This window comes from Oncorhynchus gorbuscha, linkage group LG10 (genome assembly GCF_021184085.1).
Source record: "Oncorhynchus gorbuscha isolate QuinsamMale2020 ecotype Even-year linkage group LG10, OgorEven_v1.0, whole genome shotgun sequence".
Lineage (NCBI taxonomy): Eukaryota > Metazoa > Chordata > Actinopteri > Salmoniformes > Salmonidae > Oncorhynchus > Oncorhynchus gorbuscha.
The window spans coordinates 44529246-44546225 of NC_060182.1; the positions used below are offsets into that span (position 1 = coordinate 44529246).

At 43.1% G+C, this 16980-nt stretch overlaps 1 protein-coding gene across 2 annotated transcripts in view; it reads left to right on the forward strand.

Annotated features, from left to right (window-relative positions):
* Nucleotides 1–1985: 1985 nt before the first annotated feature.
* Nucleotides 1986–16980, forward strand: part of LOC124046168 (kelch-like protein 17) — a 56467-nt gene continuing 41472 nt past the window's right edge. For both annotated transcript variants that reach the window (XM_046366248.1, XM_046366250.1), the window contains exons 1-3: nucleotides 1986–2174; nucleotides 12189–12453; nucleotides 14944–15065. In XM_046366248.1, the coding sequence (XP_046222204.1) occupies nucleotides 12240–12453; nucleotides 14944–15065 (336 nt within the window). In that variant the 5' untranslated portion in view covers nucleotides 1986–2174; nucleotides 12189–12239. The remainder of the gene's footprint in view (nucleotides 2175–12188; nucleotides 12454–14943; nucleotides 15066–16980) is intronic.

The window sequence follows — 16980 nt, forward strand, 5'->3', positions numbered from 1 at the left end:
TGATGATCAAGTTAGGTCGTCGTGTGGAAAAGCGCTGGGGCATTCTATTCAAGTATATGACAACCAGATGTGTCCACCTGGACCTACTGGAGAGTTTGGATACGGAAGCCTTCCTCATGGCCCTACGGCGGTTTATCTCCCGACGGGGGAAACCCTACGAGATCCTGGCTGACAGAGGTACAAACTTCAAGGCAGGAGAAGCCAGGTTGGAGGAAGCCTTCCAAGCCATGGAACCCAGCCTCCAGGATCAGCTGATGGACCAACAAATCTCATTCAAATTTAACCCTCCAGGCGCTCCTCATTTTGGAGGAACATGGGAGCGAGAGATCAAATCTGTAAAGACGGCCTTACGAGTCGTACTAGGGGACCAAACTGTCACTGAAACTGTCTTGAGGACTGTCCTGATAGAGGTGGAAGGGATTCTGAACTCCAAACCCTTGGGATATCTCTCTGCAGACATCGCTGACCCCGATCCGGTTACACCGAATATGCTTTTGATGGGACGCCGAGATGCGTCACTTCCTCAAGCCATGTATGCTGATACCAACCTCGTAGGCAGACGCCGGTGGCGACACAGCCAAATCTTAGCTGACCATTTTGGGCCCGATTCATTCGGGATTACCTACCAAGTCTACAGCACAGAGGGAAATGGCGGAGAGAAATGGCCAGCCTGGAAACTGGCCAAGTAGTAATGATGGTGGACCCTCAGCTGCCTCGAGCCTCCTGGCCGGTGGGCCGTATAACTAAGACCATGCCTGGGACCGATGGTCATGTTAGATCAGTGGAAATCCAGGTGAAGAACCGGACATATATCCGGCCAGTTGCCCGACTGATTCCTCTCCCTGAGATGACAGAGGATGGGGAGCAATGAGCCTTTTTGAGGAATGTGGAAATTAACAAATTTCCGGGGTGGCTGTAGAAAAGGCCCATGGAGTTGGTGGAATACTCCTTTAATTAATTGCCATTTACTCAGCTGGGCCAGGGGCGCTTTAATTAGGTCAGGTGGAAATGTCCTACAGATCTCAACTCTATAAAAGGAGGAAATTGCCATCGCCTGATCTCGCTGCTTTCTCTTCCCTAAATCCATCTGATCCAGAAGTTCTGTGCGTCCATGAATCCACGTAAGTCCACCGACTCTTACCTTTCATCTGAATGATCTGTGGTGATCGGGAGAGTGGGCCATTCAGTTATTGTTTATAGTTATCACCGCGGAGCGCGGCTTGGAGCGCACGCTTCAAACATATTGTGTAATGTGAATTGTTAATAATGACTGCTATGATTTGAACTTTGATTATGAATTTGATTGTATACATGTTATTTGTTTCCTTTGTGATGCAGCACAGACTACCAGTAAATATACCACTTTATGGTTAAAGGAATTCCTGCCTCAGTCTCATACATTCCTCTGTCACCTGACACGTGACCACCTGTTCACCTTCACTGTCAGTCATCCTACCTGTCCAGCAACCCACACAGATTCCACTAATCTTTAATACATTTCGAAATAAAAAAATGTATGCAGATTGCCCCTTTAAATGCTTTTCCATTTTGTGGGCTTGTTCAACATTGCAGCCAAATGATCTACAAAGAACCTTGCAATCATAAATAACTACTCATTATTATTTGCAGATCCGTCAGTCACAATTTACTCATGATACATTACTGTTTTGATCCTCTCGAACATAGGTATTGTGAGACTGATGATTCGTCAACCGTGACTACAAAAGAAGACGACCTCGAACTTCACCAATCTAAAGCATTGATATTATGGGTGACGTTCAATTTGAGAAGGTTTATGCAAATCCAGTAGATTTAGCAGAGACTGTAGTTAATCTAAATTGATTTTGTATTTCGATTTTCAATCGGTATCATGTGCAATAGCAAAACACGTATTAGTTCACTTTGTGTTTTTGCAAGATATAAAAACTGTTTTAAAATGTGCAGTCTGAAAGAAGGAGAAACGAAGTATTTGTCAGTGTCACTTGTGTGGAGCGAGCGACACAAGCATTGTTTTGATGCGACATCATGTAATGTTGACGTGATGATTAGCAATTCAAAATACTGATAAATCAAATAAGTTACATTCTGAACCTGGACTATAACATATCAAGAAACTGGAAAAGGTTACAGCTAGAAATACGTTTGTGCTGTCCTTGCGACACAGACGACGGCTGGTGAGTCTTGAGTTCTACTGTGTAGTAGCTAGCTAGCTAACTTTAACTAGCTATATCCCGACATCGCAATGTCATTTTGTCACGGCTGCCGGTGGCTATGTAGTAAACGTATAGCTAGCTAGCTATCGGTTAGTTAGCTATAGTAGCAAAATCAATGACAGTTATGTTTTAGCCACAGATGAACAGGGAAACGTTTAGCTAACCATATGGAAGAGTGTCGCTAGCTAAATAGCCATTATGGAAATTCAAAATTGCACTTTATGTCCATCTCGTGGGACACCAGACGCAGTCACTCATTTCTAGCTATAGTACAACTTTTTTTTCTGTGGGAACGTAATCTCAATAGAGCGGCTAAATATATTTAGGATTCGATGTTCTGACTTCAATATCGATTTGTCTGAGAGGTTGATCATTTGCTGCAGGTTATGTTTTGGGACAGGGCTCTCCAACCCTGTTGCTGGAGTGCTATCGTTCTGTAGTGTAGGTTTTCACTCCAACCCTAATCATTAGCTGGTTGATACGATGGATGAATCAGGTTAGTTACACCTGAGTGAAACCATTCAGGAGGATAGCTCCCCAGGTACAGAGTTGGAGTGCCCTGTTTTGCGATGATGTTCTTGAGTGGCCAGACCAGACGATCCAGCGATTTAAGGTGGTGTAGAGATAGCACCTTGCACATAGTAGATAGCTAATGATAATGTATTAATGTCATAAGCGCCTTTTAGTCGTTATCACAATTACAGCAAAAAAAACATAATTTATTCCTGTCAGTGTCTAATTTTATTCACGCCGCAACGATGAGGATCTCGTCAATGCTGCAGATCCACCTTAAATTTGATTTCGTTGCTCATGCAGTCAGCAACGTCATAGAGGATCACTGGTGTAGTGCGATTTATTTTTTGATGAGGGTGACTTAAAAAAAGTGACTTCATATTTTTATCACTCAGTGTGTACCGACAGATCTAGCCAATTGAATAATTATTTAAAAAATGCATCCTCCAATTGCAACGTCTGCCTATGCCCACACACAGGCTATTGTCTAAATATGTGTAATACTCTCAAACATCGAGTTAGGCATAGGTTACCTCAATTCAAAATATAGGCCATCATCACTGTCAATCATGAATGATCATTATTAATGTTTTACCGGTGAAACGTCCAAACGTATCTCCATTCTGATTATTTTATTGATCTCAATCATTTTCATGGGAATAGGCATTTAGTTATTCTTTAATTACTGTTCCCTGAGTGAATGAGAGAAGATGGTGTTAAACTATTACCCTTTCTCGTATTTTGTTTAAATCAAAGCACATATCCTGCCTTGTGCCACGATCTGTGGAGTTTTGGTGCATGAGAAAGAAATGACTATTCGGTTTCAGCTAAACCATTCTAAAATCTCATTAGAAAAGGTGCTTTTGGTGTAGCAGGAATGTTACAGCCCTATGTTGTATTTGGTTATGTAACATGACATTGATTATTTGATCTAGCTTTACTAAACAAGCACCGTTGTGAGAAGGGACAATTTTCAATTTGTAATAATAAGCGATTGATATGACTATTATAGGCATAGGCAACAGATCTTGATGAAATGTAATTTTAAAGGGATATTTAAATTGAAAGGTTCTGAAAGTACAGCGCCAGGATTGTGCAATGATGTCAATTAAAGAAGTTGAACCAACTTGTGGTGCTGAAGGATAGCTCTTCCATTTGGCCAGTTCAGGATCAAACAACAATCATTTGTAATAGGCCTATGACTACATGGTATAGCTATTTGTAGGCTATAACCTAATGTAAATACATATAGCTTAATATCATTGCACTATTTGCAAGGAAGGCTTTATTGCGTGTAGGTCTTACATTGTATGGCACACGCTGTATTATAAATACGCTTTGATTTGATTAGCTTGAACACATGGTTACAATAAATGTTGCATTCAGAAAGTATTCAGACCCCTTGACTTTTTCCACATTTTGTTACGTAACAGCCTTATTCTAACATGTATTACATCGTTTTTTCCCCTCATCAATCTACACACATTAGCCCATAATGACAAAGCAAAACAGGTTTATATAATTCTTTGCAAGTTTATAAAAAAATAAAGAACTTAAATGTCACATTTACATACAGCACCAGTCAAACGTTTGGACACACCTACTCATTCAAAGGTTTTTCTTTATTTTTACTATTTTCTACATTGTGGGTACAAGATGATGTTATATTTATGCACCAAATGGTTGTTTTATTTAATAGAGTAAGGTTCTTAGGACTGTCTCGCTCCTTTCTGAGTTAACTGAGAGGAGTCTTTATGGAACTTGGACTGGCAACTGATTAAGTGATGGCTTGGTGATATAAAACCTACAGCTGGCATTCCATAGATCAGATGTGGTGGGCCTCACCAAAATAGAGAGAGCCTGGAGGAACAGAACAAAGGCCTCAGTATTCTTAATTGTCCTGGGATCTGGGAGACAACACCAGAGGCAGATGACCAGAGGATGAACCCAAAATGGCTTATGGTGCCCCCCAATCTATATGGGATGGGTGGAACCAAGCATTCTGGTATCAGCTATATAAACTGTGCATTGTCTGTGAAGGGTAGGCTCTCGGCCCGATAGTCAAGAATGTTGAGTCGATGGTTTCATTATTGAAATAATTAATCAACATTGAATAAAGATGATTGTTTGAATGGAATATTCCACGTCAACCTTTGACCCAGCCTGAGGTCCTGAGCGCTCTGGAGCAGGTTTTCATCAAGGATCTCTCTGTACTTTGTGCCGTTCATCTTTCCCTCGACCCTGACAAGTCTCACAGTCCCTGCCGCTGAAGAACATCCCCACAGCATGATGCTGCCACCACCATGCTTCACTGTAAGGATGGTGCCAGGTTTCCCCCAGACGTGAAGCTTTGTATTCAGGCCAAATGGTTCAATCTTGGTTTCATCATACAAGAGAATCTTATTTCTTATGGTCTGAGAGTCCTTTAGGTGCCTTTTGGCAAACTCCAAGTTGGCTGTCATTTTCCTTTTACTATGGAGTGGCTTCTGTCTGGCCGCTCTACCAGAAATGCCTGATTGTTGTAGTGCTGCAGAGATGGTTGTCCTTCTGGAAGTTTCTCCCATCTCCACAGAGGGACTTTGGAGCTCTGTCAGAGTGACCATCGGGTTCTTTGTCTCCTCCCTGACCAAGGCCCTTCTCCCCCAATTGTTCAGTTTGGCCGGGCGGCCAACTCAGGGAAGAGTCTTGGTGATTCCAAACTTCTTCCATTTTAAGAATGATGGAGGCTACTGCATTCTTGGGGTATTTCAATACTGCAGAAATATTTTTGTACCCTTCCCCAGATCTGTGCCTCGACACAATCCTGTCTCGGAGCTCTACGGACAATGCCTTTAACCTCATGGCTTGGTTTTTGCTCTGACATGCACTGTCATTTGTGGAACCTTTTATATAGACAGATGTGTGCCTTTCCAAACCATGTCCAATCAATTGAATTTACCACAGGTTCACTCTAATCAAGTTGTAGAAACATCTCAAGGATGATCAATGGAAACAGGATGCACTTGAGCTCAATTTCAAGTCTCAAAGCAAAGGTTCTGAATACTTATGTCAATAAGGTATTTTAGTTTTTTAAATTTATAATAAATGTGCACACTTATTAACCTGTTTTTGCTTTGTTATTGAGGTATTTTGTGTGGATTGATGAGGAAAACATTTTATTTAATCGATTTTAGTATGAGGCTGTACCGTAACAAAATGTGGGAAAAGTCAAGGGGTCTGAATACTTTCCGACTGTATCGTACCGTTTTACAGAATAAAATAAAGAGAAGGCAACTATCAATTCATTGCATTTTAATCCATGCAATTACATTCTATCAAGTAATTTGACCAAGTAGTGTACATAAATCATTACTATGTAGAATTGCACAGGCATAAAAATCAGGTGTTTGGTGTGTTGTATTCATGCTTCTCAAAAACTATAACCGAAATGCATTATTACCTCCAACTTGGCCCATTTCACATTTCCAATTGTCTACCCTGACATTCCAAGCCAGAATGATCCTTGTGTCTCCCTTTGGCCACTTTGGTTTGGGAGTCTTCAGCAAAACGTTGTCACCTTAAGAAGTGGTCACATATTGTTCAGGGTTCCACTGTGCATGAGGCTCCATGGAGTTTTATGAACATCTTCGAGGCAGACACACAGAGAATTACTTTTTTTCCCATCGTTCTGATTGGCCAAAGTGGGCAAGAGTCTTACTGGCCTCTGCAGTGCACACAGGTAGCCTAATAGTGAATTCTTGCCACCGCCAGAGAGAAGACGGGGAAGAAACCACCAATTTACCTACCTCTAGGCTGCTATACATTTTTATTTGTCATTCTATAGTTTTTCATTAAATATAATTTATTTAGAATGTATCAGAATTAATTTTCCAGAAATATTTTTATAAGCTCAGTATATTCTGGAGTCAAAAGGGAAGGAGCCTGCACTCCGGCAGCACGACACCCCTGCAGAGGATTGAACGGAGGCTTTCTTCATATATCATATGCTTTACACAAATATGGACCGAGACGGACCGTAACGATTATCAAATTGGATGCTTCACGTGACGCCATTAATTCCCATGTGAATTGAAGCCAAATTAAGTCGGTTAAGCTGGCGTCTCATGGAGAGTTTGAGCTACTCCAGGAGAAGATGTTGCAGGCTAGCTCAGTGCTGCCCCCTCTTGTTAAGTACTCTACATGACTATTTCAGCCACACCCATTGCTGATAGGTGTATAAAATCGAGTACACAGCTATGCAATCTCCATAGACAAACATTGGCAGTAGAATGACTCATGCTGAAGAGATCAGGGACATTCAACGTGGCACCGTCATAGGATGCCACCTTTCCAACAAGTCAGTTCATCAAATTTCTGCCCTGCTAGAGCTGCCCTGGTCAACTGTAAGTGCTGTTATTGTGAAGTGGAAACATCTAGGAGCAACAACAGCTTAGCCGTGACGTGGTAGGCCACGCAATCTTACAGAACGGGACCGCCGAGTGCTGAAGCGTGTAAAAATTGTCTGTCCTCGGTTGCAACACTCACTACCGAGTTCCAAACGGCCTCCGGATGCACAATGTCAGCTTGTGGTTGAATGGAAGCAAGACCCCGCAGCAATGTTATAACATCTAGTGGAAAGCCTTCCCAGACGAGTGGAGACTGCTATAGCAGCAAAGGAGGGTCCAACTCCATATTAATGCCCATGATTTTGAAATGAGATGTTCGACGAGCAGGTGTCCAGATACTTTTGGCCATATTGGTTCAAAGACCTGTCTTTCTGGTCTATTAGAAGCAATGATTGTCTTAAAAAAAATACATTGACATGAAGATTGACCACGATTATCGCCATTTTTCCATTCACTGTAAAGGAGGAACCTGTTTTTTTGCAAACAATGCCTGCAATACCACGGTCGGCCTTGAACTTCCGTGACTTCATTGAGAGGGATCAGTCGTTCAAAGAAAATGTCCTTGGTAAACAACAGGTGTAGACTAACAGTGAAATGCTTGCATACGGGCCCTTCCCAACAATGCAGAGTAAGAGAAAATAGAGACGTAATATAAAAGTAATAACACACAATAATAAATACAAAATGAGTAAAGATAAATTGCCTATATATTATATATATTTATTATTATGTGTACCAGTACCGAGTTGATGTGCAGGGGTGATTGAGTGCATAGGCAACAGGATAGATGATAAACAGTAGCAGCAGTGTATTTAATGAGTCAAAAAAATTTGTGCGTAAAGGGTCAATGCAGATAGTCCAGCTAGCTATTTGGTTAAATATTTTATGAACTATTTAGCAGTCTTATAGCCTGGTGGTAGAAGCTTTTCATGTTCCGGTTGGTTCCAGACTTGGTGCTTCGGTACCTCTTGCTCTGCGGTAGCTGGAGTCTTTGACTATTTTTCGGGCCTTCTTCTGACACTGCCTGTTATAGAGGTCCTGGATGGCAGGGAGCTCTTCCCCAGTGATGTACTGGGCCACGCGCACTACTCTCTGTAGTGCCTTTGCTGTCGGCTGCCAAGCAGTTGCCACACCAAACAGTGATGCAAGAGGCTCTCAATGGTGCAGCTGTAGAGTTGTTTGAGGATCTGAGGGACCATGCCAATCTTTTCAGCCTCCTGGGTGGGGGAAGAGGAATTGTTGTGTCTTCTTCACGACTGTGTTGGTGTGTGTTGACCATGATCGATCCTTAGTGATGTGGACACTGAGGAACTTAAAGCTCTCGACCCACTCCACTGATGTGAATGGGGGTGTGCTCGGCTCTCCCATTTCCTGTATTCCACGATCCGCTCCTTTGTCATGCTGATGTTGAGGGCGAGGTTGTTGTCCTGGCACCACACTACCCGGTCTCTGATCTCCCTATAGGCTGTCTCGTTGTCGGTGTTAAATATAATAATAATAATAATATATGCCATTTAGCAGACGCTTTTATCCAAAGCGACTTACAGTCGTGTGCATACATTCTACGTACATTCTTGTTGGCGTTCAAGAAACAGAACATTGATGGATTCCTCCACCGTCAGAGAAGCTGTATGTCCCTGTGCCATGATACATGTTGTCTTTGAAGTCCCCTTCATACAGGGCCCCAGAGGGATGCTCCAGAGTCCCTCTGCCATTCATCTTGTCATCATGCCACTCTCCAGTGTAGGTGACACCACTGGCTGAGGTGTGTTTGCCCATACCACGCCTCACCACGACTCCCTCTGTGGACCCGCAGCACTCTCCTTCATATCTGTCACCATTTGGGAAAATGTAGGATACTTGCAAATTCCCTTCCTCTTCGCTTTCTGTGACCTTTCCTTTTTTCTTCTCTGACATTTTAGTAATGCTTCGTCAAATTGAATTTACTCAATATAGTTAGAGCTTTTAGCTAACTTTAGCTGGCTGTCAAGCTAGTCAATACATTTCGGATTTGTTGCTAGTTCAAACATGGCTATATCTTATTCAATTTTGTCGTGCTGGTCTAGCTGATGTTGTCGCGATGCATTTCCTAAACTTTATTCAGGTGTTCAGGCCTCTACCACAGTCACGTCGTCAGTTCTTCCCTGGTTCCACGAAACTGCAACGTTTATCACTGGTCATTTTGTATTTTATGCCATTGCTTTTCTTGCTGATGATAGTTATTCAAAATAGATGGTGTTGGGGTTGGGGGTGCAATGCCACATCCTTTAGGAATAGAAATGAATAGAAACCACCTCAAGGGGGAAGGTGAAATGACCAAATGCATGCTGATGAACAAACGAAGCGGAGAAATGGTCTGCAGAAATTGAAGCAGTACGTCTGGCAGTCATCCAGAATACCTAGTGAGTCAGAAAAAAAGGTATTGTTATGTGTGTGTGAATAGGTTTGTGTGTCCCCTCAGTGACACTGACGGTGGCATGGCTACGGATAATAGTCAGTGTTTCAGTTAATGACACATCGCTGCAGTGACAACAATGCATTCTTATTCATTGGTGCTGGCAACCTTGTATCTGTTGAAAATATGAACTTGAATGAATGTCATGTCAACATTTGGAAATTATCAATGTGCAAAATAGCCCAATGCTAGCTATTTGCCCAGGGCATTAGAACGTGTGGGTGGGTGTGGTGTGTGTGTGAGAGAGAGAAAGAGAAAGAAACAAGCCCTGTTATGCAGTAGTGGGGACATTTTAAGATGCTTCTCTATCAGTTTAAAAAATGAATTTGTTGAAGGAGCAAAAAGTAATGCATCTCACACTGATGCATACTACAAAGTCTCCATTGAGTCTATATAATCTATGGCATAGGCCTCATAGAAATGGACAGTGGATTCCTAAAGTGTAAGCTAGGTCATCACGGCATGAAACTTACACTCTGTTACCACAGAACCAACGTAAGATAGTGTTACCGTTATCCAGTTGTAACATAACTCCACTGACATCGTAGTACCTCACCCTCTCACACACACTGAAGTACAACCTTGGCCAGGTGAAATGCTTTACTGCCAGTAGGGTCCCAGAACAAGCATACAGTCACAGCAGTCCAGTTTGCCAAAAATATGTTCAGGGTGGATCCCGAAGGGGCCCAGGGCCTGGTCTTTTTACAAACATGGCTGTAGAGTCCGAATGGTTTGAACTACAAACTATTAAAAGCTGTATTAAAAGCTGAGACTCTCACAAACCTCACAAGCTTTTACGAAGAAGATAGGAAATCCCAGGACATAGTGTCTATAGTACTGTAATAAGCTCACATAGTTGCTTTCACAAACTCCACACATTTGTCACTGACTAGATGGATGTTGCTCTCAGTGAGCAAACAATTTACGTACTTACAGAATTCATATAAATTCATCTTTTATCTGTTTTTTGCTTTGGTGGACCTTATTTTTAAATTGACATTTGTCAACAAAACTCATGAATTCAACTGTTTTTGTCAAATAGTTTTGTGTTCAGCTTGTAACCCTGGTTGTCCTGAAAAGAAGATGGTAAAACACTTGTGAGGCGAAGTATAAGGGGCTTTACATATAAATGAAAGTCAGATAATGAAAAGGCAAATCTTTTTCTGGGGTCACAGGACTGATAGGGTTAACCGTTTTAACAGTGGTTATCTTTCAGACTGGTTACACCCCCAGAACGCACAAACTTATGGCATGTGTGTACACACAGCCTTCAATCAACAAACATCCAGCCTATCAGAAAGGTAGGCTATATTGACAACAATATCATTTCCAGCAGAATAATTTTACACATACCTTGGTACAATGTCTTCAGACATTTTGGGTTATGACGGGGTTAGACCGGGCTGGTTAGCTCAATAAAGCTGACGAGGCATTTACAAGTGATATACTAAGAGTCAACAGCTGTTCAGGCTAAAATGGCAGTACATATCATGGTGGGCCTTTTCATGAAGCCTTCCTAAACCTTTTTTATAAGGCCTGCTTTAGATTCTAAAACACTACTATGAAAATATACCATATTTGGTAGAAAAAGGCCCCGATTTAAATGACACTTTTAGCCACTTGTGGCATGACACACAGTTGAGAGGAATGTAAATATTCATTATAACACGATTCTACAGAGTACAGTATAGGGCATCTAGATGCTTATGCACCATTTTAAAGTGTGTTCTTAACGTGAGAACTCACTGGATGAGAGAGTTCAAAGGAAAGGTGTGTGTGTGTGTGTGTGTGCCCGCGCGCATCCTTCTTTACACCACACACCCTGCCAGGAGCTGCAGCTGGCAATGAGCTAAGACCTTATTCTATTACAATACATACGATATCAAGCTTGCCTTATAAGCAAGGATAACATTGAACAAGTTTACATAAGGGATAATCAACAAGAGGCTATGCGTTCCATTGAAAATAATGAACTTCCATGGAGTTGACAATCTCTTGTTATACCATCATATACCATAATTTAACACATTTCCCACTAGAAATGTGTTCATCCATAGCTAGCAAGTTCACTAGATGGCGACAGTAGATGCTTTGGTAACCAAACACACAGACTTGCAAGTTTAGCTAACCAAACCATCAGTCCTAGTCAAACTAACTCAACCTGTATTGTACTTTTGATTTGACATACATGATTAGGACCTAGCCTACATCAACATCTTCAATGACATTGACGGTCAGACTGAAAGCAAATTAGAATCAAGCAGTCTTGATCGCTGATGTCAGTATTATGATGTAGATATTACTGGCTAACGCAGAGTGCTATACAAACTAACCATGCTGGCCTAGCTAACCTACATTTTGGTATACCTGGCTGTCATGATTGTACAGTCAGTTGTCACATCAGCTACTATGACTGTTATGACACCTGTCATGCCTATTACAGCAGTTGTGATGTAAGAGTTTTTTTGATGACAGTCACATATGACAAAACAGAGATTTTTTGAATTGGGTCAACTTAATAGGAATGAACCTAGGGCTGCAAAATTAATTCTGGTGTCTTCTAGAAAACCTGGGAATGTGGGTAAAATTCTTAGAATTGGTTGATCCCCTTGTGTGTTGCAGTCTCCCAGAGTGAGGCCCAGGCAGGAGCCGGCTGCAGCGGAGCAGGGCACCATGATGGAGGGGGGCATGCAGCTGCTGAACCGTGACGGCCACAGCATCTCGCACAACTCCAAGCGCCACTACCACGACTCGTTCGTGTCCATGAACAGGATGCGCCAGCGCAGCTTGCTCTGCGACATCGTGCTGCACGTCTCCAACAAGGAGATTAAGGCACACAAGGTGGTGCTGGCATCCTGCAGTACCTACTTCCACGCCATGTTTACAAGTAAGTATCCCTCCTCCGAGTCCGCACCCACGGCTACTGAGGCTGCTATTCTGTTTTCCACGCCCTCACCAGTGTTCACTACTAGTGTTAGTCACTCACTTTGGGACACCGTCTCCCCCTCTTTTACCATGAACAAAGTGGTGTGAGGGGTTTGTGGGGATTATTGGTTGTTGCTTGAATGCTCAGACATTGAACTGCGCTACATTTTGCTCAATATGTGTGAGTGGCAGTGGCACCTCAACTTGTGAGCAACACCTCATTTGTTTGCTTCCTTCTTCGTCAGTGACCACTTCCTTCCTTCCTCCCTGTTGTCTGTGTGCGTTCTTTCCTGTCGGGGTCATATATCACCAGGTGAGGTGTGTCCCAGTTTTCCTCCTCCCTCCTGCAGCTCAGACTAGAGCCGTGTGAGGGTATGAGGCTTTAAGACTCACCACTAGACTCATTTTCAACTGACCATGCTCTAAACCTAGGCCTATTGAAGTCTGCTGATACAGTGCATTCAGAAAGTATTCAGACCCCTTCCCCTTTTCCACGTTTTGATACGTTACAGCCTTATTCTAAAATGGATTAAATACAAAATAAAAAACATCAAAATGCACACAATACCCCATAACGACAAAGCGAAAAGTTTTTATTTTAATTTTAGCAAATGTATTAATTTATTTTCTTAGCAAAGGGTCTGAATACTTATGCAATGAGACTCGAAATTGAGCTCAACTGCATCCTGTTTCCATTCCTCACACACCTGTCTATATAAGGTCCCACAGTTGACAGTGCATGTCAGAGTAAAAACTAAGCTGTGAGGTCGAAAGAATTGTCTGTAGAGCTCCGAGACAGGATTGTGTTGAGGCGCAGATCGGGGGAAGGGTACCAAAAGAATTCTGCAGCATTGAAGGTCCCCAAGAACATTCTTAAATGGAAGAAGTTTGGAACCACCAAGACTCTTCCTAGAGCTGGCTGCCCGGCCAAATTGAGCAATCTGGGGAGAATGTCCTAGTTCGGAGAGGTGACAAAGAACCCGATGGTCACTCTGACAGAGCTCCAGAGGTCCTCTGTGGAGATGGGAGAACCTTCCAGAAGGAAAACCATCTGTGCAGCACTCCACCAATCAGGCCTTTATGGTAGAGTGGCCAGACGTAAGCGACTCCTCAGTAAAAAGGACACAACAGCTCGCTTGGAGTTTGCCAAAAGGCACCTCAAGGACTCCGACCATGAGAAAACAGATTGTCAGGTCTGATGACGCCAAGACTGAACTCTTTGGCCTGAATGCCAAGCGTCACTTCTGGAGGAAACCTGGCACCATCCCTACGGTGAAGCATGGGGGTTGCAGCATCATACTGTGGGGATGTTTTTCAGCGGAATAAATACTAATCAGGATCAAGGGTAAGATGAACAGAGCAAATTACAGAGAGCTCCTTGATGAAAGCCTGCTCCAGAGCGCTCAGGACCTCAGACTGGGGCGTAGGGTCACCTTCCAACAGGGCAACAACCCTAAGCGCAAAGCCAAGACAACACAGGAGTGGCTTGGGGACAAGTTTCTGAATGTCGTTGAGTTGCCCAGCCAGAGCCCGGACATGAACCCGATCGAACATCTCTAGAGTGACCTGAAAATAACTGTGCAACGACGCTCCACATCCAACCTGATAGAGCTTGAGTCAAGGGGTCTGAATTCTTTCCGAGTGCCCTGTACAGCCAACAATCTAATCAATATAACCAAAACGCTGTTGTGCGTGTGTGCTGGTTCTTTTGACCTGTTGGAACAAATGGACTACCTTCCATGCTAAAATATGCTTCTTCGCTGTGTTTGGCTTAACACAAGCGCCTCATAGTTCCAGGAATCGGAATTACACACAGATTGTCTGACAGTCAAAACAATTAATCACTCAGACGCAGACAGCTACAAATGCTAAACAATTTCATAGTGCTATGCAGTGACTGTCCTATGATAATTTGTGTATAATGGGAGGTACGTGCTTCATGTCTGTGGCAATAGAGCAGGGATCATCAACTAGATTAAGCCGCAGGTCGATTTTTGCTCTTGAAACAATGGTCATGGGGCCGGGAACTTAGTTACAAAACATTTTTAGAATGCAAATTGAGCGCAAGAAGCCCAAACAGATATAACATTTGACTAAAACATAATAATTTCAAAGCTAGCTGTTATGTGTGGGAATACTTTGAAACATATTTTATAAATGAATCACTTTGAGCTGAGTTGCTGGTGTTATTACAGTCTTTTATGTCACCCCCCCCCCCCCCCTGCCCATGGGCTGCCAGTTGGGGAACCCTGCAATAGAGTATATACCACATTACACACACACACACACAAATCTTTCAGTTAAAATGGAGTGTTAATTGCACTTGAAATCAACTCTGATTTGATTTCTCTCACTTGACATGTTGAATTGGTTTCGCATATGGTTTGTCCTCACGGACACAGGCACATACTGGAAAACTGGAGAACTCTGTTGTCTGTCTGTGGTCATGCAGATGAGATGTCGGAGAGTCGCCAGACCCACGTGACCCTGCATGACATTGACCCCCAGGCGTTGGAACAGCTGGTTCAGTATGCCTACACAGCAGAAATCGTGGTGGGGGAGGGCAACGTGCAGGTAAGAAGAAAAGACTACTGCATCTCAAATAGCCCCTTTTCCCTACTTGTATTTATTTACTTGTATGTAACCTTTATTTAACTAGGCAAGTCAGTTAAGGACAAATTCTTATTTACAATGACGGCCTACCAAAAGGCAAAAGACCTCCTGTGGGGACGGGGGCTGGAGAAAACAATAAAAAATAATGAAATATAGAACATGACACATCACGACAAGCGACACAACACTACATAAAGGGGGACCTAAGACGACAACATAGCAAGGCAGCAACACATGACAACAACATGGTAGCAGCACAACATGGTACAAACATTATTGGGCACAGACAACAGTACAAAGGGAAAGAAGGTAGAGACAACAATACATCATGCAAAGCAGTCACATCTGTCAGTAAGAATGTTCATTATTGAGTCTTTGAATGAAGAGATTGAGATAAAACTACATTTGTAGTGCGCTATATATTCAAAAGTAGTCCGTATGTAGGGAATGTACCATCATTATTCTACATGGTGGTCTCGAACACTCTCAAAGTTTGTAAACTTCTCTGACCGCTGTCAAAGTAATAACGTGAGAGTTCTGTACTCTGATGTTCGTGGAGAGCATGAAATCTGAACGGGTTTGAGAAGTATTTGGCTCTTGTTTTAATAGCTTTGTATACCTACCTCTCTGGAACTAATACATTTAGTAACATAAAGTAAAAACCGTAAAAGTATTCCACGAAAACACACTGATACTGATGATTACATTACTTCGTTAAAGTATTTCTGTTCCTAATCTCTTATATATTGTCACATCCTTAAGCATAACGCCACAAACCATTTACATCCTATCCCATATGATCCTATACTAATCTTCACACCCCACATCATCCTATGCTCATCCTCACACCCCACATCATCCTATGCTCATCCTCACACCCCACATCAGCCTATGCTCATCCTCACACCCCACATCAGCCTATGCTCATCCTCACACCCCACATCAGCCTATGCTCATCCTCACACCCCACATCAGCCTATGCTCATCCTCACACCCCACATCAGCCTATGCTCATCCTCACACCCCACATCAGCCTATGCTCATCCTCACACCCCACATCAGCCTATGCTCATCCTCACACCCCACATCAGCCTATGCTCATCCTCACACCCCACATCAGCCTATGCTCATCCTCACACCCCACATCATCCTATGCTCATCCTCACGCCCCACATCATCCTATGCTCATCCTCACGCCCCACATCATCCTATGCTCATCCTCACGCCCCACATCATCCTATGCTCATCCTCACGCCCCACATCATCCTATGCTCATCCTCACGCCCCACATCATCCTATGCTCATCCTCACGCCCCACATCATCCTATGCTCATCCTCACGCCCCACATCATCCTATGCTCATCCTCACGCCCCACATCATTCTATGCTCATCCTCACGCCCCACATCATTCTATGCTCATCCTCACGCCCCACATCATCCTATGCTCATCCTCACACCCCACATCATCCTATGCTCATCCTCACACCCCACATCATCCTATGCTCATCCTCACGCCCCACATCATCCTATGCTCATCTTCACGCCCCACATCATACTATGCTCATCTTCACGCCCCACATCATCCTATGCTCATCCTCACGCCCCACATCATCCTATGCTCATCTTCACACCCCACATCATCCTATGCTCATCTTCACACCCCACATCATCCTATGCTCATCTTCACACCCCACATCATCCTATGCTCATCTTCACACCCCACATCATCCTATGCTCATCTTCACGCCCCACATCATCCTATGCTCATCTTCACGCCCCACATCATCCTATGCTCATCCTCACGCCCCACATCATCCTATGCTCATCCTCACACCCCACATCATCCTATGCTCATCTTCACGTTTTCTATTGCTC